Source organism: Chanodichthys erythropterus, chromosome 4 (assembly GCF_024489055.1).
Source record: "Chanodichthys erythropterus isolate Z2021 chromosome 4, ASM2448905v1, whole genome shotgun sequence".
NCBI classification, from domain to species: domain Eukaryota; kingdom Metazoa; phylum Chordata; class Actinopteri; order Cypriniformes; family Xenocyprididae; genus Chanodichthys; species Chanodichthys erythropterus.
In genome coordinates, this window is record NC_090224.1 from 38,429,830 (window position 1) to 38,453,255 (window position 23,426).

Sequence of the window (23,426 nt, forward strand, 5' to 3'; positions counted from 1 at the left end):
TCTCTCTCAGAGGAAGTGGGCGTCACAATCAGCACTTCATGTTGAACATGTAACCAGGAAAGAAACACTCAAAACTCATCTGAACACACATCGAGAGCTTCAGAAGAACTGAATCTACTGACAGAGAAGATCATTTATTAAGGGAGAAGAATGAAGATCATCTTGACTTTCACTCTGCTGATGATTCCTGGTAAGAATCTGAACTCAAGTCCTGATCAACAATCACATCAGAAGAAGCAGAACAGAGATTAAATAATGAACAAAAGTCTTTATCTAGAACTAACACGGTGAAATTACCTTTAAAGACACTTTAAAATGAATCTCACTTCAGTATATATTAGTCTTGTATTAAATGCTGGTTTGTTGTAGGTGTCGTGATCTCCATGAGAGTGACGGGATATTCAGGAGGAGGAGTCACGATCCCATGTGGATATGATAAAAAATATAAAGAAAATGAGAAGTATTTTTGTAAAGGACAGTGGTTAACATGCACAGATAAAATCAGGACTGAAGAGAAAAATAAATGGGTTCAGAAGGGTAGATTCTCTCTGTATGACGACAGAAGATCAGCAGTCTTCACTGTGACCATCAGAGATCTGAAACAACGGGATTCTGGGATCTACTACTGTGCAACTGAGATCACTGGATCAGATCCCTACACTGAAGTGAATCTGAAGGTTGTAACAGGTGAGTAACTGAGACCCTCAAACCCGTGACGATCTCCAGAACATCACGATACTCAACACTGACTGTAATTACTGCCGTTCACACGTCTAACTCATATCAGACACCATCAATAACCTTTTGATCTCCTGATGGAAGATTTACACTCATATCAAATGTTGCAGCAAAGTGACAGATAAATGTGTTTATATTGAGAACAAAATGACAAATGATCTGGATTTGTGTTTTAACAGGTCAACAAATCAGGAGAGTGAGAGGATATTCAGGAGGAAACATCATTATAAACTTCAAATATGAGAAGAAACACAAGAACCATGAGAAATATGTCTGTAAATCTAGAGCAGATCGATGTTTGACTGTAATAAACACTAACAGAGCAGCAGAATGGAAACATGACAGACGATTCTCCGTTCATGATGACGGATCTGCAGGTCTCTTACGTCTGTTTATCAGAGAGCTGAATGAGAACGACTCTGGAGAATATAAGATTACAGTCAAAGTTTCTGAAGAATACAGTTTCTTCTCTGAGTTTAATCTGGACATCAGTGACGGTGAGACGCTTTCAGTCATTTCTGCATTATTTGACAGAATTCATGAATTTATCTGGTAATTCTAACATTGCTGCTCTTTATTTGGATCTCAAACAGATGATTGTTGTGTGAAGAGCATCAGTCTATCAGCTGCTGCAGGAGGATCTGTGAACATCAGCTGCAAATACCCACAATCCCACAGTAGAGATGTGAAGTTTCTCTGCTGGAGATCTGGAGATGATCTCTGTGCTGAAGAGTCATCTGTGACAAAGAAAAGTAAATGGATCCGTGAGGGAAAAATCCAGCTGTATGATGACAGAGAAGAGCAGCTCCTGACGGGAAGCATCAGTCATGTGACTGAACAACATTCAGAATACTGGTGTGGAGTTCAGTCTGATCAAGGACACAAGAGCTTCATCACACGAGTCCTGATCAGAGTTACAGGTACGGATGATTTTCTCAAGCTCATTGAAAACCACGACTAACATCTATTCAGCAGATCACTGGATCTTATTCATCATGTTGCTTAAAATCACTGAGGTTTGAAGCTGATTCTATTCAAGCAAGTTTAACCACTGGCTTACTTTTTTAAAAAGCAAAACCACAAACAAGTGGTTCAAAAGTGGAAGTATAAAACAAACTGCATTTAAAAAGAGGAAGTATAAAACAAACTGAATTTCAAAAGAAATATAAAAAAAAACTGCAGTTCGTATGATTGCAGGTAAAATTGCAGCTTTATGTAGAATAATGATGTTGTTCTGCACAATGAGAAACTGCACACATATTACACTTATTAGTCAATTTCTTCATACCCATCTTAAACGTCTGGACATATCTCTCCGCCAATCCAAGGGTTTCTGGGTGTTTTGGTGCAAAATACTATTCTGCTTCACAAATCTTTGGAATTCATCAGAAGTGAAAGTCGTTGCATTGTCAGTCACTATATGTTCAGGTAATCCATATGCAGAAAACAGTCTATTCAGTCTGGTAATTGTGGCTTTAGAAGTAATTTGTGGCATACGTAAAACTTCTAACCACTTCGAAGTAATCAACAACGATCATGAAAACATTGTTCAGGAAAGGACTCGTGTGCCCCACAGCGCACATCCCTGTTCCACCGACAGTTCATCTGTTTTTGCATAGAACAATTTCAAATCCTCTGACACTTCAATTGGCCAACCTTCCATAAGATAACAGAAAACTTTCGAAAGTTCTTCGTCTGTTCTTGTCACTCTGGCAATCTGTGCAGCGTTTAGAGGAGCTTCTTTGTAGATGGTTAGTCAGAAGAGTGTTGATATTCGCTGATATGGCTTCTTGAACAATGGAAGGGGTTGAACTGATGGCAAAACCTAGACGATTATACACATATAAGCTCGTTGTATACTTAGAATCATCATCCAGTAAGACCTGTTGAAATGCCTGAGCTGGGTCAGTCTTGCAAAACAACTTCCCTTCACTCAGAGTGACTAAAACTTCCTCAGTTCTTGGCAAGGGATATACTTCAGTATTAGTAGCTTGATTAACAGTGACCTTGTAGTCACGAATCGTGGAATCTTTGTTTATAACAGGAACAACTGAAACGGCCCACTCACTGTATTTTACTAGAGATATAATGTTGGCTTTTTCCAGTCGATCACTTTCCTTCTCATCACGTTCTTTCACAGCAAAGGGTAGAGGATGACTTTTATAAAACTAAGGTGGAACATCTGGTTTCACTGAAATAGTAGCTTTAATGTCCTTTAGAGTGCCCAGCTCATTCTTAAAGACTTCATTATACTTGTCCAGCACTTCTTGGATAGACCCAGGCTGCTTAGTTTGACTCACATATTGAATTACTGTCCAATTCAGCTTGTTCTGTTGTTCAGCAGATTTATTGTTGAGATTTGGCTTCCCTTTAACTTTGCATGCTTTTTTTATATGCCCAATCTTTGCACACATTTTTTGACATTTAGAATTTTTAAAATAACATTCCTGAGCATTGTGGCTTTTGCCTTTACAACGGTAGCATAATTGTCTCTGGTGATGAACAGTCTTTTCATTTACTTTAAGAGATCACATCGAAACTTCCACCAAAGTCACATTTCAATGCACATTGTTTGAGTTCAGCAACATACTGGGACACAGTTTCATGGGGCTTTTGTTTGTGTGTGTGTGACTGATTTATTCTTCATTTCATTATATAAATGTGACCACTTTAATATTGTTAGTTAAAGTTATTTGTTTATTTCCATTCACATTACTTTTCATGAAGCATACAGTGTCTCTGTCAGCATCGTGCAAAAAGTGCAAAGTGCATGTGAATTAAAAACAAGTAGTGCTTTGCGATTTTTGCACGATGCAATTTATAAAATAAAAAATGATTTGCTGGTCTTCTTTAGTCTGTACTGGATTCAGTGCACAGCCAGCAAACTTCTTGATTGTTTTCAAGAACTCCCTTGGCTTTACACACCTGGAGTAAACAGATTCCTTGTCTATGTGGAGCGCAACCGTTTTTTCTAGTTTTAAGTTCTGGGTGTGAAAAAGCATAATTTAGAAATTAATATTTTCATTTTTCCTAAAAAAATATCTAAAACTAAATTTTCAGGGACATCTTCAACACCATCATCACCACCATCATCATCATCTGCTGCTTCTTTCTCATCAGTCCAATCTTCAGCATTCACAGGCGTTTCCAGAACTTCTACATCACTGGCGTCTCTGAACACATCATCAGGTGATCTTGTGCTGAAATACAAACATGTGATCAATGGGTGTGACGCCCCTATAGCTGAAATATAGTACTAAACATAAAAATATTTTCAACTCTAAAAGAAATAATATTATTACATTTAATACATTTTAAATAGATAATATGTAAATTATATTGTATATGTGTATTATAAATTAGCAATAATAACCCAGTCATTCTCATTTGCATATTGAGATGAATCTGCATTTAATACAATAAAATTAATAAAATTAATAAAAATGTAAAAAAGTTAAATAAATAACAAATACATAAATACACTAAGAAATGTAAAAAATAAAAACTTTAAATGTTTAAACTTTTATTTCCTTATTTTTGTATAATTGTTTTTTCCCCACATGTATTTTTTTTTAATTTATACATTTATTTATTCACACTTTTATTTATACACACATTTATTTATATATGTATTTATACCTTCATTTATTTATTTATATATTTCTTTGTACATATGGTAATGTATAAATAATGTAAAATAGGTAAATTAATTATTAATCAACGTGAAAATAATTAAATGTAGATATAAATACAGATATAAATAAATACTTATGGAAATAAATAGATGTATAAATACATAAATGAAAAAATAAATGTGGAAAAACACAATTAAGGCAATACCGGTATACATGTACACTTTTTTACATTTCTTTGTTTATTAATTTATCTATACATTTATTTCTATATGTATGTATGTATTAATTAATTTTTTTATTTCAGCAGCTTTGGCATTCCATTGTGGAAAACATGTTTATTTATGTGAAGAATATGCTGTTTGTACATACTTGCTGTTATGTATGGTTCAAAAAGTCTATTTAGGACAAACTATCTGGTACATTCTGTTATATACAAACTAATGCACATGTGTGAGACAAAATTGTTATTTAAATGGTATGCATGAACGTACAATGTAAAAACTTGACCCATTTGAATTTTTGGTCATTAGGCTTCTTTTTGGGGTATTTTGATTGGTCATTGGGCAGATTTTGTTACTCAGATCTGGCAACCCTGAAAATCCAGTATCATGGTCTGGTCAATCCTACTCCAAACGTCAAGCTACACCCATGATCTGATCTGATATTCAGCTCAAAGTGATCAGATTCTCTTATTATTTCTCCTGTGTTTTCAGGCTCTTCTCTGATCGTCCCTCTAGTTCTGGTTCTTCTGGTTCTGATCATCACTGTACTCTCATTACTGTTTCTCTGTAAGAAGCATCATTCTCAAGGTAAAACTCATTCTTAACTACTTTATATGTACAAACTCTCCATTTATACCCAGTTAAAAACACTTCTCTTTCGGAACATGTCTAAACAGGTTGATTATGGCTAGCACTAGTGCTATGTCTTTTAGGCAGTGTGTTCCTCCGTTTCAGCGTTATCTGACCCCTGATAACACACATGATATGTGGGTTATATGCATGGGTGAGAACCATGCACACTCAGTCCTTGAGGGGGCTGTTTGCATCCAGGCTTCGAGCAATGATGAGCAAGACGAGGTTGATGAGAACAATGATATTTCTGAGCGCTTTCAGCCCATCTGCCCTGCATATGACAAGTTATTGGATTGGTCCAGCTCTACGGAGAGATTTTATCTGCCATGGAAACGTGAGAAGCACGAGCTCCCTCATACCCTCCTCGATGAACATTTCCTGTTGGGACATAATCGTCCTGCTCGTACGAGAATTCCCTTTCTCCCAGATCTCATGATCTCAGATCTCAATTATGATGATATTGAGGGAATGTGGGAATATGCATCAATGCCTCCGACTGAAGAGACACTGGCTAGCTATGTCTCGGTGGGTAAGGCATCCGCATTGAAGACTCCGCCTCTGCCTACTAAACCTTTGTGCATATGTGGCAGCAGGTCAGGCTGAAGTGGCGCTGCACACTATGGCTGTATTGCAGACCTACCAAGTTGATCTGCTGAGGGACCTGGACCTGGACCAGGGCCAGGGCCAGGGCCAGGGCCAGGGGCTCCCCGAGGCTGTAGAGAAGATGTGAGGGAAGTGATCCAAGGTAAATATGATCAGTGTTTTAGGATCCCAAAATAACAGGCCAAATAACATCTGACTCCTTCCTTCCCTCCATTCTCTGGCTATGTCCGGTGGAACTCTGACACATTTTTACATCTGGCCCTGAAGCTGGACCTATGATGTTTTTGGCGGTTTGTTTTTTATTACAACATCTGACTTACTGATGGTTCATCAGAGGCTGGTTGTGAATGCGTTGTCTCATGCCAGATAGTCTAATAAATAGTAGGTTACCAGTTGGTTAAGTTTTTTTAACCCTCTGGAGTCTGAGGCTGATTTGGGGCTTGGAAAAGTTTTGACATGCCCTGACATTTGTGCTTTTTTCAGTTGTTCATAAACATATAAATGACAAAAGTGTCATTACACTGTATTCAGCACAAACTAGGCTACAATAATATGTAAGGAACATGTATGTACATGTTTGTATTTTTGAAGGAATAATGTTTATGCGTGGTTATTGAAAAAACAAAAGAACTTAAGACACTGAAATAAGGCCAAAAAAAGGATATTAAATCTGTGTTCACAAGACTTCTGGTTATTGGAGGTTGTAGACTAGAGTTTTTGCTTCAGAATTATGTAAAAATTATGCTGCCTACTCCTTCATAGAAAACAATATATTGATTTAGTTTTTGTAATACACTTTTTGTCAAGAAACACAGTATGCGTGGAGGCGTGAATCTGCATGAATAATGGGCCGTTTACACCTGAGAAGACAAAAGAATTGCATAATAATGACCTGAAATGACGTGCATATTAATGAGGCCTTTCAGTCAGGTAGGCTGTGAAAAAAACCCTCTGTAATAATGTCTCAGCTCATCATAAACAGCAATACTGTGAAATATTATTACAATTTAAAATAATGGTCTTCTATTATATTCTTTAAAATATAATGTATTTCTGTGATGCAAAGTGTCTGAACAATTATGTTACCTCTATGGCATTTCATATAGGCTTTTAGCTTAAAAGCATGCACATTTGGAGAAATACTGATGGATTCTTATATATTTATGTCAATTTTCTATACTGAGAAGTAATATTTATTGTCATCACTATGAGTGCTGGATACTGTGTTTTCAATTCATACTTGCAGCCGGAGGGTGCTCTCTGTGCACATTTAGTCCACAAATTATTCTAAAGAAGAAGAGGACATTTCAGGAATGGTGTTTTCAATTCATACTTGCAGCCGGAGGGCGCTCTGTACACCTTTAGCCCACAAATTCATATAAAGAAGAAAAGGAACTAGGAACTAATGGCATGTCTTCTAGAGATCGCTAAACATCCAAATAAACACTTTTCAAGACAATAAATACACGATTGAGACAAAGAATGCATGTATTGCCTCTGAATTTGCGTCTGAATAACGCTGGCTCCGTGGGCGTGGCCGCATTAGCGGATAATGAGCTGAATCACAGACTTTTGACATGGCTCTCTTTTCAAACAGATTACATAAACACAGAATGTTTGTTTTCGATTTGACTTGCACAATTTAAAACCTGACATTTCAATGTTTCTTTAGATGTAAATGTCATTTTTTTGTCATTAATATTCATAAGTTACAGGTCATTTTCTGAGAACTATCAGATTGGACTTCGTTCAGAGGGAGAGGAGAGATCACGCATCATGTTTGTTTTCTTTATTTTACAAAAAGCACAACATTGTGTTTTTACTCTGAGTGTACACAAATAAAAGAAGACATTCTATAGTTTCAATTGATATATTACTTATGTCTTTATGACAAGAAATGACAGAGTATTTTAAGTTTGTTTTGCTTCAATGTGAAAAAAATCCTGCAAAACGCGCCGTTTTCAGACCTCAGGGAGTTAAAGCCTCCTCGATTAAGCTGTTTTTGGGCTGTTTTCAAGTTGTTAGGCTCCCTTTTGGAGCCTCCTTGGCTACTGCTTTATAGAAACTGCTCGTCGGTAAAGCTCTGCCTGGGGTGGCATCAAGTGTTAGGCACTCTGTGTGCCTCCTTGATAGGAGCTTGGCTGAGTCACTAGGCTTCTCTGGAGCCTCCTCTGTTGCTCTTTTATTTTACGTTGCTTACAGTAGCACTAAGTTTTAGGCTCTCCTTTTTGAGCCTCCTCTGGTGAGTTTAGGTTGGGCTGAGCCCTAGTTATGTTTTTAGTGTCAGGTTGCTAGGTCCTCTCTTGGCCTCCCTGACAGGCTTTTATTGTAGTTAGGCCTCCTTTAGGCCTTTGTCCTTCAAGCTCGTCCTGGCTCTAAGTTGTTAGGTCATGGTGTAAGTTGTTAGGCTTTCTGCGAGCCTCCTTGGTCACTGTTTTTAATCATTGTATTGTTTGGCTTCCTCTCACTGTGGAGAGTCATTTTTAGAGGCCTTTGCTCTTCTGAGCTACTTTATTTTGTACAGCTTGTTAGCACTTTCTTGTAGCAGTCAGAGGTTAAGTGTTAGGTTCGCTGTGAGACTCCTTAGCTATTGCGCTAGGACAGCATTGTGAGTTGTAGGCCCTCTGTGTGCCTCCTTGCAAGATGTCCTGAGCATGGGGTGATGTTAGGTCTCCTGTCTACTTAAAGAGTTGTCATGCTGACACCTCTAAACCTAGAGCTTGGTTTGGTATGTTTTTTTTAAGTTGCTAGGCTCTCTGTGAGCCTCCTTGGCTACTACGAATGTCGCTAGACCTCCTCTCGCTAGAAGAGAGTTGTCTTTATTGAAGCCTCCTGGGTATTAGGCTCGGTGAGCCTCCTTGCAAGTTATCTTAAGCATGGGGTGTTGTTGGGTCTCCTCTCAATTCAGCGAGTAGTCATACTGATGCCTCCACTCCTAAAGCTCAGCCTGGTATGTTGAGTTGCCTTCTTGGCTTCTGCAAGCATTGTCAGGCCTCCTCTCACTAGAGAGAGTTATATTTATTGAGGCCTCTGCTCCCTTGAGCTTAGCGGCTAAGGTCTGCTAAGTTGGTAGGCGTTCTGTTAGCCTTCATGACTACTGTGAGAGAGAGTTATATTTATTGAGGCTTCCCCTCCTTTGAGCTCTGCTTGGATAGTGATTGTGAGTTGTAGGCTCTCTGTGAGCCTCCTTGTAAGCTCTCCTGAGTGTGGAACATAGTTAGGTCTCCTCTCGTTTTGGGAATAATTGTATTGAGGCTTCTACTCTGTGGAGTTTTTGAGCCAGTATTTTAAGACAGCGTAGCTTTTTGAGCCCTATCTGTATTACCATAGAGTGTTGCCTAGGCCTCCCTTTGAGGACTCATCTCTTTGCGGTAGTCCTACACATGTTCCGAGTGTTAGGCTCTCTGTGAGCCTCCTTGGATGCTGGCCCGAATTACATAGTTAGGCTTCCTTTCTTTAGAGTCTTCCTGTTGAGGCCTCTGTTCTTAAGAAGCTCTTTTGTATGATTGTTGCTGGTGCTCCTTAGGGATGAGAACTCCTTCGGGTCCTTTGACTTATCTCAGCCAATAGGGCACTCATTCCTTCAGCATGTGCAGCATAGGTATTCCGCTCCCCATAGCGACCCCTAAAGGATGCAATGCAAGTTCCCTTTCGAAAGGTAACATCTCAGGTTACACATGTAACCATGGTTCCCTGAGAATAGGGAACGAAACGCTGCATCCCTTTGCCATGCTTTAAGCATTCCTGCACATGTCTCCTTCAGAGAAGAAGTGGATGATGTATGTCACATGTGCCCTTTTATATGCCTGCCAATGTCAAGTCCATTGTTGTGTTTAGACTCATGCTTCAGACACTGGTAATGCTGGAGGCATTCCCCCCATAGTGACCCCTCTGGGACGCAGGGTCTCATTCCCTATTCTCAGGGAACCATGGTTACATGCATAACCTGAGACATTTTCCCACTTTCTGTCACCACCTATAGGCTGCAATGAGACATGAGCAAAATACAGATACTTGATGATGTGTGAAAACATTTACACAAAACATCAGTGTTGAATTGTGATATACAGTAATGTCATTAATTTAGGATGCTTGTTTTTGACAGGCGGTGATTCATCATCTCAGACTGGACCAGGAGAACATGAAGTGGTGAGTCCAGTTACTGTATTGATTTTTATTTATAATGATATTAATCTCTAATGCCTTCCATCCTGACGATCTTCAGAGCTGTAAATAATTTCTCTGTCTCTCCTCAGGTTTCTCACACTGGTTGCGATTACGATGAGATTAAAGACACTCACAAACAATTACCCACAAACCCCTCTGTTTCTTCAAACTGTGTTTACGCTACAGTTCAGAAAGCCACTGGTGACTCTCAGTGCGGCATCACATCTGCCGAGGATCTGAATTACGCAGTGGTGAATTTCCACAAGGAATCAGACTGCCCTATCAGTGTCGGTATCAGGAATAATCAGGATTACACTGAATATGCTGCTGTCAAGCATCTCACTGCTTCACGAGCCACATCAGAGAATATAAATTGAATGAATGTTTTTATCACCTTTTTTTGTTTGTTTTTTATCTCAGATATCTCAGAATTTCTTTTATATGTTTTCAAAGAACTACGGATTACACTGATTTCTAAATCGGGTAAAGAATAGGTGCGAGAGGCTGTGCTGTAGTATTGTGAATTGCCTACAACCCCTTCAGCCGTGACTTATTCACAATACAGCACACCTCCAGTACTTTATTGCTTTTATAAAACCACACAATACAAGTATTAAAACCAAAAATGTATATAAATTAATGTTACTTTTTCAAAGTAAATTCATTAAATGCTGTCATCATTAAATGTTCCTGTAACATCACGTCTCATCTTGTGGAGCTCAAAAACAGAGAATAGGAACTAATCTCATCTGCTGTCATTTATTTTTGTTACACCATGTATGATATTTTCAGACATCTGCTTTTCTCTCAGCATGAGAAAACACCTGTTGTCCATCTTTTAGTAAAATGTACCAATCCACGGCTTGCGCGCGAGTTTGCAAGTGTCATTACAGTGTAAACTGATGGACATACAGTATCATACTTGAAACAAAACTATTAACAGTGTTGGGCAGTAACGCGTTACTGTAACGCAGTTACTTTTGACAGTAACTAATACTGTAACGCATTACTTTTTAAATAAATTAACTCTGTTACCGTTACCATATGATGCGTTGTACGTTACTTTTTTAAATTAATTCATTTTGGCTGAAGTGTAGCAGCGGCGCATTGTAGGATTGGTGGATGCCAACCACTGTAAACACAAAGACGCACTGTGGGCGTGTTTCCGTTTATTCAAGTATGTGCGGCAGTCATGGCGAGTCAAGGCGAGAGCAAGACGAGTTTCTCAAAGTGGAAATATGCTCATTATTTCACTTTAGTTGAGCATAAAGACAAAAAAACCTTTTAGTCAAATGTAAGCTGTGTCTTTCTGGTTCGAAGGTCCTAGCGATACATATGTGACATGCTGGATCAAAAATATGTGAAATAAGTTTTTGTACTCGACTAGTAGTTGTTCATTTAAGCCATTAGTTGACTAATCACATTTATATTAATTTAATTTCTTAAATACTAGAGAGAATAAACTAATAATGAGCGTTTATGTAATATAGGCTATGCACTCAAGCGCACACATAACGCTTGCCATAAAGAACCAGCAAAAGTAATGATTATGCATATGACAAAAAACAGCAAGGAGAGATTTTAATTGATTATTAATAAAGTAATGTTTTCTGAATCAGTGTCGGCTGTGAAGATGAAGTTGACATTGCTGATTCTCATCATCTCCGCATATACTGGACTCGCCTAGAGAGAGAATGTACATTTCATTCGGATAACATAATCAGAGTACTCTTTTCGTTTTTAATTATTTCGTTTTAAAGTAGATATTTCAAGCTTTTTATAGATATATTTCTCATGTCTACGAGGCAAGCAGCCTATACGCTGAGTTTCGGTTCATTTAGCCTATAAGTCGCGCTCCAGTTCCCGCGCATCCATGATTATATTGTCTGCTATATTTGCTTCTTATTTATTAAATCCAGGCAATTGGTTGATGAAACATTGATTAAAGGTGCCATCGAACGTTTTTTTTTACAAGATGTAATATAAGTGGTGTCCCCTGAATGTGTCTGTGAAGTTTCAGCTCAAAATACCCTATAGATTTTTTTAATTAATTTTTTTAACTGCCTATTTTGGGGCATCATTATAAATTAGTCGATTCAGGGCTACTGGACCTTTAAATCTCATGCTCCCTGCCCATCGAGCTCACGACTCAAAGTTCACACAGCTAATATAACCCTCAAATGGATCTTTACAAGATGTTCGTCATGTATGCTGCATGCATGCGTCGGATCATGTGAGTATAGTATTTATTTGGGTGTTTATATTTGATTCTGAATGAGTTTGATAGTGCTCCGTGGCTAAAGCTAACATTACACACTGCTGGAGAGATTTATAAAGAATGAAGTTGTGTTTATGAACTACACAGACTGCAAGTGTTTAATAATGAAAATAGTGACCATTCTTGTCTCCGTGAATACAGTAAGAAACGATGGTAACTTTAACCACATTTAACAGTACATTAGCAACATGCTAACGAAACATTTAGAAAGACAACACTGTTAGACATTTCAAGGGGTTTTTACAGTAACTTACTGGCAACACTGTTGCCAGTAAGTTACTGTAATTAAGATTTACAGTACTATAACCGTAATTCAGTTTTACAGTAACTACATGATACTGTAATTATGTAATGCGGTGCAATTACTGTAAAAAACCCAGGTAATCAGTACACTACTGTAATTATTTTTCCTAAATATTGATTTCATAATATTTATATAGAATTATAGAATTAATTTAATTAAGTACTACTGAGATACAATTCACACAAAATTATTCCAAAATATCATTTTATTTTTTATTTAAAACATTGCATATATATCACAAAATAAACAGTCTGCCAATGCTGGAAAGGATGTGTTAAAAAAATTTTACACATTAATGGGAGAGTTTAGGGACAACATTTTTTGTGTTAATTTTAACTCATTAAGCTGTTATTGTTTGTAACAAAATAAATGTGTCAAAAAGGTTAGCACAAAGATGTGTAAACGTGTTAACACATTATGTGTTGTCCTTCACTACATGCATTGTTAAAAAACATAAAATGATGTAAAGTCAATGGTTGTTTAGCTTATTGTCAAAAAAATATTATAATTAAATATCAAAAATTACATTCATGAAACTGCAAAATATAAATACATTTTTAAGCAGTCAAAAATGAAATGTCCAACACAGGACAAAACAGTTCTTTTCTCAATCTCATTAGGTAACATGACACATAACCCCACTTTCAAAATCATTTCACTATTTCCAAAATTTGATTAATGTACACTGGTGGCCAAAAGTATTTAAGTGTCTTAATGTTTTTGAAAGAAGACTGTTCAAGAAACATTTCTTCTTATTATGAATGTTCTCCTCTAAATTGAAAAAAAAAAGACAACACACTGTTTTTGTCCACCTTTGGAAATAAATGAACTTCTCCAAAGATTGGTTCCAGTTCAGAACTTGACTGACAACATCAGAATGTTTCCTGGTCTGTCCACGAAAACAAATGTATTCAGTCCTTCAAAGGAGATCCAGGCTCTAACACTAAATAAAAACATGAGTGAGAGAGAGAAAGGAGAGATTCCATATTAGTGTCAAATTATTTTTAACCTCCGTTTTTAAATCTTTTTTTTTACTATAACTTAAAGGGTTAGTTCACCCAAAAATGAAAATTCTGTCATTTATTACTTACCCTCATGCCATTCCACACGTGTAAGACCTTCGTTCATCTTTGGAACGCAAATTAAGATATTTTTGTTGAATAGCATAGGGATCAATGACATTTCCTCTCTCAAGATCCATTAATGTACTAAAAACATATTTAAATCAGTTCATGTGAGTACAGTGGTTCAATATTAATATTATAAAGCGACAAGAATATTTTTGGTGCACCAAAAAAACAAAATAACTTATATAGTGATGGCCAATTTCAAGACACTGCTTCATGAAACTTCGGAGCGTTATGAATCTTTTGTGTCGAATCAGCGGTTCGAAGCGCCAAAGTCACGTGATTTCAGCAGTTTGAAATCGGCCATCACTATATAAGTCGCACCAAAAATATTCTTGTTGTTTTATAATATTAATATTGAGCTACTGTACTCACATGAACTGATTTAAATATGTTTTTAATACATTAATGGATCTTGAGAGAGGAAATGTCATTGCTGGCTATGCAGGCCTCACGGAGCCATCAGATTTCAACTAAAATATCTTAATTTGTGTTCTGAAGATGAATGAAGGTCTTACGGGTGTGGAACGACATGAGGATGAGTAATTAATGACATTATTTTCATTTTTGGGTGAACTAACCCTTTAAGAATATTTTTATATATATATATATATATATATATATATATATATAATATATATATATATTTAAGTAACATCTTTTTGTCAATAGCATATTAAAAAATTTCAGCTGAACTGTAAATTAAATTATGCCAGATTAAATTAATACTTACATATCCTAAATTCTGTCCAAAAATGCTGAGATCCGTAGAGAGAAAGATTGTAATCAACGATTTAGCCAATTTCAGCCTATCTGGAGGGAAGGGGGAGCTGTGTGAGATAAATAAACAGTAAGACGCATGCAAGAAATCATTATGTGATGATTTTTCTCCTCCCTACAGTAGTTAACCCACCTGTGCGCTGATATTAGGACCTTCCTGGTCAGTTGGGACTGCAATGGAAGAGTCTTCGGCCTAATAAAAGATCAAAATAATTCAAAAGTATAAACTAAAGTTGTTTAGAATGCTAGATTTGGTATGAATGATTTAGTGAGAGTTTTAATGCAGTGCTTACCTCGATAAATGTAATCTGGTGAGACTGAACATAGAAAATGGTCCATCTTCTGATTGGTTCATTTGCTATGTAATAAATAAAATGTTTGAAATGATGCAAAGTCACTTATTTGATAAAAAAGTTAGCAAATTTATAATGCTACCTAGTCCTCACCAGTGAATCCACTGCTTGCTTCACATATTGCTAATTCAACAATGCTAGTGACTGATGCATTAGCTGTGCTTCAGCTATACACTACTGACGATGACAATGAACTTTATGGCCCGCAAACTGTCGCTGTGGCGCGCTTTTAAACCAGTATTACAATAATATAGGCAGAAAACATTGCTTTTGTTAAGTCATTTAAGTAACAATATGATTTCAAGTAACGTTACAGCTTACCTCAGAAATCTTGCTAGCAGTCACCGGCGCTTTGTTGCAGTTAAGACCTTTAAAACACGCATACATAAATTGTAGTAAATATTAAATTCCATAATCTAACAAAATCTTTTGTCAAATGAAACGTTAACGCAGTTTACCGTGGTAAAGATTTTTTTTTTTTTTACCTTGTTTGCTGGTCTCTCTCTCTCTCGGGGATAAGTCTTCACGGGGTGACTGTGGCGCTGCCGCGCTGGTTCCGTCTCTATCCCGGACGCGAACGACGCGATTCAACAAAAAGACAGAGCCCATTACAATCACTGTTGTTTGTACTGAATGCTCCGGCGCGACACGACAAATCCCAGACAGTATAACGTTACTGATGCCCCGCTATATGTAAGGTACTCCGAGTCCAAGCGCTCGCGCTATTTCTGACACAAGGGGTAAACAGGTTTGCATTTTGTAAAGGTCCGGTAGCTTCAATGTGTCCAATAAAGACAGCCGCGGGCTGTTAGCGTACTAGACACGTGGTGTAAGCCAAATAATGTCAAACCAAATGTACAAAAAGAGGAAAATAAAAAAATGGAGCCAGAGGATCCGTTACAGCAAATACAGTAGTATACTGCAAATTTAAAAAATACAGTAAATCGCTGTATTTAGTGTGTAACGTCACAGAAAATTCCCATGATGCAAAGGGAATCACAGTTATTTACTGTAAAGAGAATTAGCAGTATAATACTGGGTGATATATGGTAAATAACTGTAGAAATTACAGAAATGTCTAACAGTGAATTTACAAATATCACTAAAAATATCATGATATCATGGATCATGTCAGTTATTATTGCTCCATCTGCCATTTTTCGCTGTTGTTATTGCTTGCTTACCTAGTCTGATGACTTACTCCTTGTCTAATGCCTTTCATAATGTTGGGAACATGGGCTGGCATATGCAAATATTTGGGGTGTACACCCCAACTGTTACGTAACATGCTGCATTCACGCCACCTCATATTTACCGAAATCTTGAGATGACAACACGTGATGTTGTATTCGGAGCTGTTCACATCCTTTGACTGGGAATTATGCGTTTCCATGGCACCACTATCAATGCCTAACGAATCTACAGCGGTCAGGTGGTATAGCAGCCACGTGGTACATCTGGGAGCTTTCAGAAAACTCCCACCTTACAAGCTGTAATTATGAGCTCTACGGGGATGTGAACGCTTTTTACAAGCAGGAATCTCGTAACTACAGGAATTACGAGGCCGCATAAACACACCTTTATGTTTAGATTCGCCTGTTCTTCGGAGGTCTTTTAAACAAATTAGATTTATATAAGGAGGAGGAAACAATGGAGTTTGAGACTCACTGTATGTCATTTCCATGTACTGAACATTTGTTATTTAACTATGCCAAGATAAATTACATTTTTAATTCTAGGGCACCTTTAAAATTAAGATAAAATTTTTTACAAAACAAAATTCACTTTAAAGAGAGGCTTTCTATAAAACAAAACTTAATGAAGTGGTCAAAATCGTGTCTGACCCACTCCATGTCTCCCGATATATTGCGCATCTTATGATGCATCTTACTCATGCTGTTAACTTTTCATAATTAAGTAAATGAATTTAAAACATAACATAGGACTATTTAAACATAAACATGAAACTAAATTTTCTTTAATGACAGTACAGAGAAATTTCATAAGCAAGACCGGATCATGAGTCACGAGTCGGATCAAGAATTATTTATTCTTAGACTTATATTTAATTCACGAGTTCACACTTACAAATAAGTCAGGTAAATTAATTGGTAAAAGTATTTGGCGTGCTGTCCGGGGAGAGGGCTCCGAGCTCGGTAATCGGCCCGAACACAGTTTTTTTAAGTAATGCATTAGTTACTTTCCCTGGTAATTAGTTACTTTTATAATGATGTAACTCAGTTACTAACTCCGTTACTATTTGTGAGAAGAAACTAGTAACTATAACTAATTACTTTTTTAAAGTAACGTGCCCAACACTGACTATTAAATACAGTAAGGTGCAGACTGCAGGTAAATGAGGGTCAAATCAGATTATTATTCTCCATTGTGACTCTGAATAGCACAAAAACATGGAATTTGATCTTTTCGATGTTTTGCATTGTAACCTCAGTCTGAACAGTCATTTCAAAATTAATGTGACTTTTATTACGTCACTTGAGATCAACATTCGTCACAATTCTGCATTCATGGGAGTCACTTCAAAGATTTTACAAAGATTGTTGAATTTACATTTATGAATGAAGAATTTAGCAAATCTGAAAAGGTTAGTGTTGTGTACAATCTTTCTTGAGGACACATAATGTAACTTGATACAGCTAATGGGGTTTACATGGATGATGATTCAGGATTTTGTTGTAAAACTGAGACCAGAACAACTTTGAGTAGTTACAGTCAAAAAAGATGAGCTCAGTAGTTCCAATGTCATTCTCACAGAATTTCCCCCAATATCAAATTCTAACCTCAGGAATTCTTTGGACGGATATATGTCATTCATCATTTTAAAATTAAGTTCTTTTACTGTAGGGAAAATTGGAAAAGTAAGGTAATCTCCTTCAAGTCCTTAAAATCTTAAAATCTTTAACAATATGGTGACGTCTGAGTCGATCTGGATGAAGAATATCAATGAAGACACTTCTAATATGCTGATGTTGTTACATTTATGATCTCTAATAGAATAGTTTCTAAACACAGGGATGAGAGAGAGAATGTCACAGAATAGTGTGAAAGAATCCAATTTCACCATGTTTTGAGGTTTGGCATTAACAACTGTGTGAAACTCCTTAGGATGGCATATGAATCCATGTTTAAAACAGAAATCAGTGTAATTGAGAATATTACCATAACTGCCCATCATATCCAGTAAAGCAATATATACAACAAATGTGAATACCTCGAGCATGACGTCACAGTGCAGCAGGTGTGAAAGGCAACATGTCCACTAAAGCATTCTTAGCCAGCTGAGAAATGCCTGGCGCTCTTCTGAAAACGGCCAGCTGGTGGCGCTTGAGAGCGCAGTGTTTTTCCAGCTGAGACACTTTGGTTGCCATGATTAGGAATATCCACAGCAGTAAAGTGTTACTAGTATCTCATTTTGAAGAATATTACTGAATATAAAAATGCAGCAACCAGCAAAATTATCCTGGTTCTGCTCGTACTTCATGAATGAGGTCCATTGTGTCCAGCATAATCATGTCAGCAGCTTCTGTGTTGTTCACTGAGTGCAGTGAAGTTGAGTCTCTGTCGACGGGCTGATCAGCTTCACCTCAGAAATGATGTTCTCTGACTCTATCATGGAGTCGACAGATGAGACGAAGCCTGTCGTGTCAATCACATGTTCACCAGCTCAGAGCATCAGAGCGAAATGAAGTCTTCTCCTCCAGACACCGTAAAGAACAACCCATCAGGTGAGATGTTTCAAATAGATTGATATTCACTGTTCTTCATTTTAGAAAAACCTTTAATCTCTAAATCGGCAGACGCAGATCCTGCTGTTCCTGTTCAGTCCAGATCTAGAGTATGTCTGCAGTATGAGAGCAGCTTCATGATCATAATGGAGAAACCTGAACCATGCAGGAGATTGGAGGAATACATCATGATCTCAGATGGCATCACTGAAAGACAAACACACTAGCTGATGCTTCAGACAGTTTAAGCTCTCAAACACTGCTGATTATAAAAGGCTCAACACTAAAACAGTCTGTTTTGCTCACAGCCCACCTGAGGTCAAAGGGCACACCATATTCCAGCCCAGCAGATGTCTGGCACAGGTAGATTACTGTGGGGAAGATCTGGGCTAAAGTATTTGGGGGTATTTTTAGGAAGAGAGGAATATAAGAGGAATAATTGGGAATGCCTGGTGGAAAAGGTTTTGTTCAAGCTGGCATTGGCTGCTCCCCAGTTATCATACATGGAAGAGTTTTAGTCTGAAACAACCTTGTCTTAGAAGAGGAACTGGTGGAAAATGTTTCTTTGGTCTGGTCAGCATTGGCTAAAAGCTTCTGTGTTATATCTGCCCAGACAAGAAGGTGGACATTAACAGCAGAATAAAGACTTTTAGACTTCAGACAGCAAAACACTACTTTATGGAGAAGATGTAAGCTGGGCTGGAGTAGCTTGTGTCCTCCTGAGAAAAGCGGGCATCATGGGGCTAGACCGACATCTTTTCCTTATGGACAACACAAGAGTTGATTTGTCTGGATTGACACCTTTCTATCGCTCAGTGATGAAAGCCTGGAAAAATGTAAGTAAATCAAGGAATCTCAAGGATGTGCGAGACCTTTGGGTAAGAGAAGAACCTCTGTTGCACAATCCTGTTGTGGACTTGGAAAGTCAGCGTCAGTGAGGATTACTTTAAGGCAGGGCCGTAACCACTGTAAACTTCTCAATCATTAGAAATGGACAAATTGTCGTTCTGCTGTACTCCATCATGCACAGCTCTGTTTGTTGTTAGGATGACAGAATGTTTTTAAAATTAAATTTTTAGACTGGTCTGCCTCAGTGGTCTCAGCGCTCATCACTGTCAGAATGAGTGAGCTGGCCAATCAAATCAAAGAAGGCGGGGCTTCCTGTTCACAGAACACAAGTGTGAATTCCAGTGTGACACTTTCATTTTAGCAGAGAAAGAAGCTAAACATTTAATATTTAATGATTTATGATTGAAATATTCAGCAACCAACAGTAATATCCACTGACGCAAACTACTCAACAAATTAAAATTAAATTGAAAACTTGCTATTATTTGATTAATATTATATGATTAATGTAATTCATAACTGAATGTGAGACAAGAAACGTTTAGCATTTTTGACATATTAGACACAAATGAGAGTGAATATATGTTTAATAAATATTATGTGCAAATAGTTTAAATTGATTGTCACATCTAGTTTTGGTTTTGGTCATGTTTCATGTCTTATTTTGTAGTTTCATGTTCATGTCTCGTTATGTTTATAGGCTTGTTCCAAGGTTTAATATCTACAAACAGACACAGAGCACACCTTGATCCACAGGTAGAGGAGGGGTGTCCATTCTGTGGACAAACAGAAACTTTTTTTCATGAATTTTAATTTTATTGTGGTTGAGTTCAAGCTTTTTTATCTCAATTGGAAGAATGGTGTAGAATTTTAGGATCAATGTCCTCACCTATACTTTTTATTCATAGACCTGTAAGTATAAAATGTACAAAGCAAATCCACATGGTGCTTAATTTTTAGTTTGGACAGGCCAAAATGGCAATCTGGCTATCAGTCAAAGGTAAAGTAAATGGTATGAGCTCAACTGATGTAGTGTCAATTTTAAAGGGTCTAATATAATCAAGGTTAAAGGAGGAATATGCTTATTATTAACTGGTTACTGCATCCTTTCTCTCTCAGAGGAAGTGGGCGTCACATTCAGCACTTCATGTTGAACATGTAACCAGGAAAGAAACACTCAAAACTCATCTGAACACACATCGAGAGCTTCAGAAGAACTGAATCTACTGACAGAGAAGATCATTTATTAAGGGAGAAGAATGAAGATCATCTTGACTTTCACTCTGCTGATGATTCCTGGTAAGAATCTGAACTCAAGTCCTGATCAACAATCACATCAGAAGAAGCAGAACAGAGATTAAATAATGAACAAAAGTCTTTATCTAGAACTAACATGGTGAAATTACCTTTAAAGACACTTTAAAATGAATCTCACTTCAGTATATATTAGTCTTGTATTAAATGCTGGTTTGTTGTAGGTGTCGTGATCTCCATGAGCGTGACGGGATATTCAGGAGGAGGAGTCACGATCCCATGTGGATATGATAAATATTACACAGAAAATGTAAAGTATTTTTGTAAAGGACAGTGGTTAACATGCACAGATCAAATCAAGACTGATGATAAACATAAATGGGTTCAGAATGATAGATTCTCTCTGTATGACGACACAAGATCAGCAGTCTTCACTGTGACCATCAGAGATCTGAGTGAACAGGATTCTGGGATCTACTACTGTGGAGTTGAGCTCTATGGACCAGATCCCATCACTGAAGTGAATCTGAAGGTTGTAACAGGTGAGTAACTGAGACCCTCAAACCCGTGACGATCTCCAGAACATCACGATACTCAACACTGACTGTAATTACTGCCGTTCACACGTCTAACTCATATCAGACACCATCAATAACCTTTTGATCTCCTGATGGAAGATTTACACTCATATCAAATGTTGCAGCAAAGTGACAGATAAATGTGTTTATATTCAGAACAAAATGACAAATGATCTGGATTTGTGTTTAACAGCTCAACAAATCAGGAGCGTGAGAGGATATTCAGGAGGAAACATCATTATAAACTTCAAATATGAGAAGAAACACAAGAACCGTGAGAAATATGTCTGTAAATCTAGAGCAGATCAATGTTTGACTGTAATAAACACTAACAGAGCAGCAGAATGGAAACATGACAGATTCTCCGTTCATGATGACGGATCTGCAGGTCTCTTACGTCTGTTTATCAGAGAGCTGAATGAGAACGACTCTGGAGAATATAAGATTACAGTCAAAGTTTCTGAAGAATACAGTTTCTTCTCTGAGTTTAATCTGGACATCAGTGACGGTGAGACGCTTTCAGTCATTTCTGCATTATTTGACAGAATTCATGAATTTATCTGGTAATTCTAACATTGCTGCTCTTTATTTGGATCTCAAACAGATGATTGTTGTGTGAAGAGCATCAGTCTATCAGCTGCTGCAGGAGGATCTGTGAACATCAGCTGCAAATACCCACAATTCCACAGTAGAGATGTGAAGTTTCTCTGCTGGAGATCTGGAGATGATCTCTGTGCTGAAGAGACGTCTGTGAATCAGAGCAGAAGATGGAGTCCTGAGGGAAAGATCCGGCTGTATGATGACAGAGAAGAGCAGCTCCTGACGGGAAGCATCAGTCATGTGACTGAACAACATTCAGAATACTGGTGTGGAGTTCAGTCTGATCAAGGACACAAGAGCTTCATCACACGAGTCCTGATCAGAGTTACAGGTACGGATGATTTTCTCAAGCTCATTGAAAACCACGACTAACATCTATTCAGCAGATCACTGGATCTTATTCATCATGTTGCTTAAAATCACTGAGGTTTGAAGCTGATTCTGTTCAAGCAGGATTAACAACTGGATTATTTTAATTTAGATGTTCTTTTTTAAAAAACAAAACCACAAACTGCAGTTCAAAAGAGGAAGAATAAAACAAACTGCAGTTTGTATGATTCAGTCTATGCAGGTAAAAGTGCATCTTTGTGTAGAAAAATGCTGCACAGCAGCTCTTAAATAAGAGTGTCAATGCAGGCAGATCAAAGCAATGTCAAAAATACTATTGAATATCAAATGTCAAGTGTCCCCAACTAAGCAAGCCAACGGTGACAGCGGCAAGGAACCCAAACTCCATCAGGTGACATCAGGTGGCAAACAAGTGGCAGATAGTTGTTATAATGGAGAAAAAAAAACCTTGGGAGAAACCAGGCTTAGTCGGGGAGCCAGTTCTCCTCTGGCGAACAGTGTTTGTGTGTTTGACTGATTTATTCTTCAGTTCACTCTATAAATGTGACCACTCTAATATTTCAGTTCCATACAGTTATAGATAATTGCTTTCACATTCTTATTACTTACTGTTCCTGAGGAACTTACAGTGTCTCTGTCAGCGTCTTGATGTTTCTTCATCAGTGTGATGATGCATGTTGACCTGGAGATCTGATGCAGTTTGAAGCAGGTTTTAGTTCTCAGTGTGTGTTCATCTCGTATCACTGCAGTGTTTGGTGTTGCAGCATTAGTGCTCATTTGGACACAGTATTACAGTTTTTAATGTTAGTACAGGTGTGGTCATCTGGATGCAGTAGGAAGTGTTCCCGGTTCCGGCTGACCTAATTTCTGCTGCCAGTTCTTTTACCACACTTGTACTATAGTTCACTGCAGTTTAAGGGAGTTCATCAACACTGCTACTGTATATATTGTATTATATGTAGTTCCAAACATAGGTTCGGGAGGAGCCTAAACATTCAGTCCTGTCAATGTGTGAATGACATCAGTCACATGTCTCTTCAACTTTAGAAAATGATGTCAAGTTCTGTGTGTGAAAATGATCAAGAAGGTTCCTCGCTGCACACTGAATTAAGTACAGACTGAAGAACTCTAGCAAAACATTTATTATTTTATAAATTACATTGTGCAAAGTGCAAATTGCATGTGAAGTAAAACCAAGTAGTTTTTGAGTAG

General features: G+C 37.5%; 1 protein-coding gene across 1 annotated transcript; it reads left to right on the forward strand.

Annotated features, from left to right (window-relative positions):
* LOC137019456 (polymeric immunoglobulin receptor-like) lies at positions 1-11,131 on the forward strand. The gene is made up of 8 exons (XM_067384922.1): positions 1-190; positions 370-687; positions 918-1,235; positions 1,332-1,658; positions 3,799-3,927; positions 5,087-5,182; positions 9,936-9,979; positions 10,087-11,131. The coding sequence occupies exons 1-8, from the start codon at positions 151-153 to the stop codon at positions 10,372-10,374; spliced, it is 1,560 nt and encodes a 519-aa protein (XP_067241023.1). The 5' UTR covers positions 1-150; the 3' UTR covers positions 10,375-11,131.
* Positions 11,132-23,426: the final 12,295 nt, after the last annotated feature.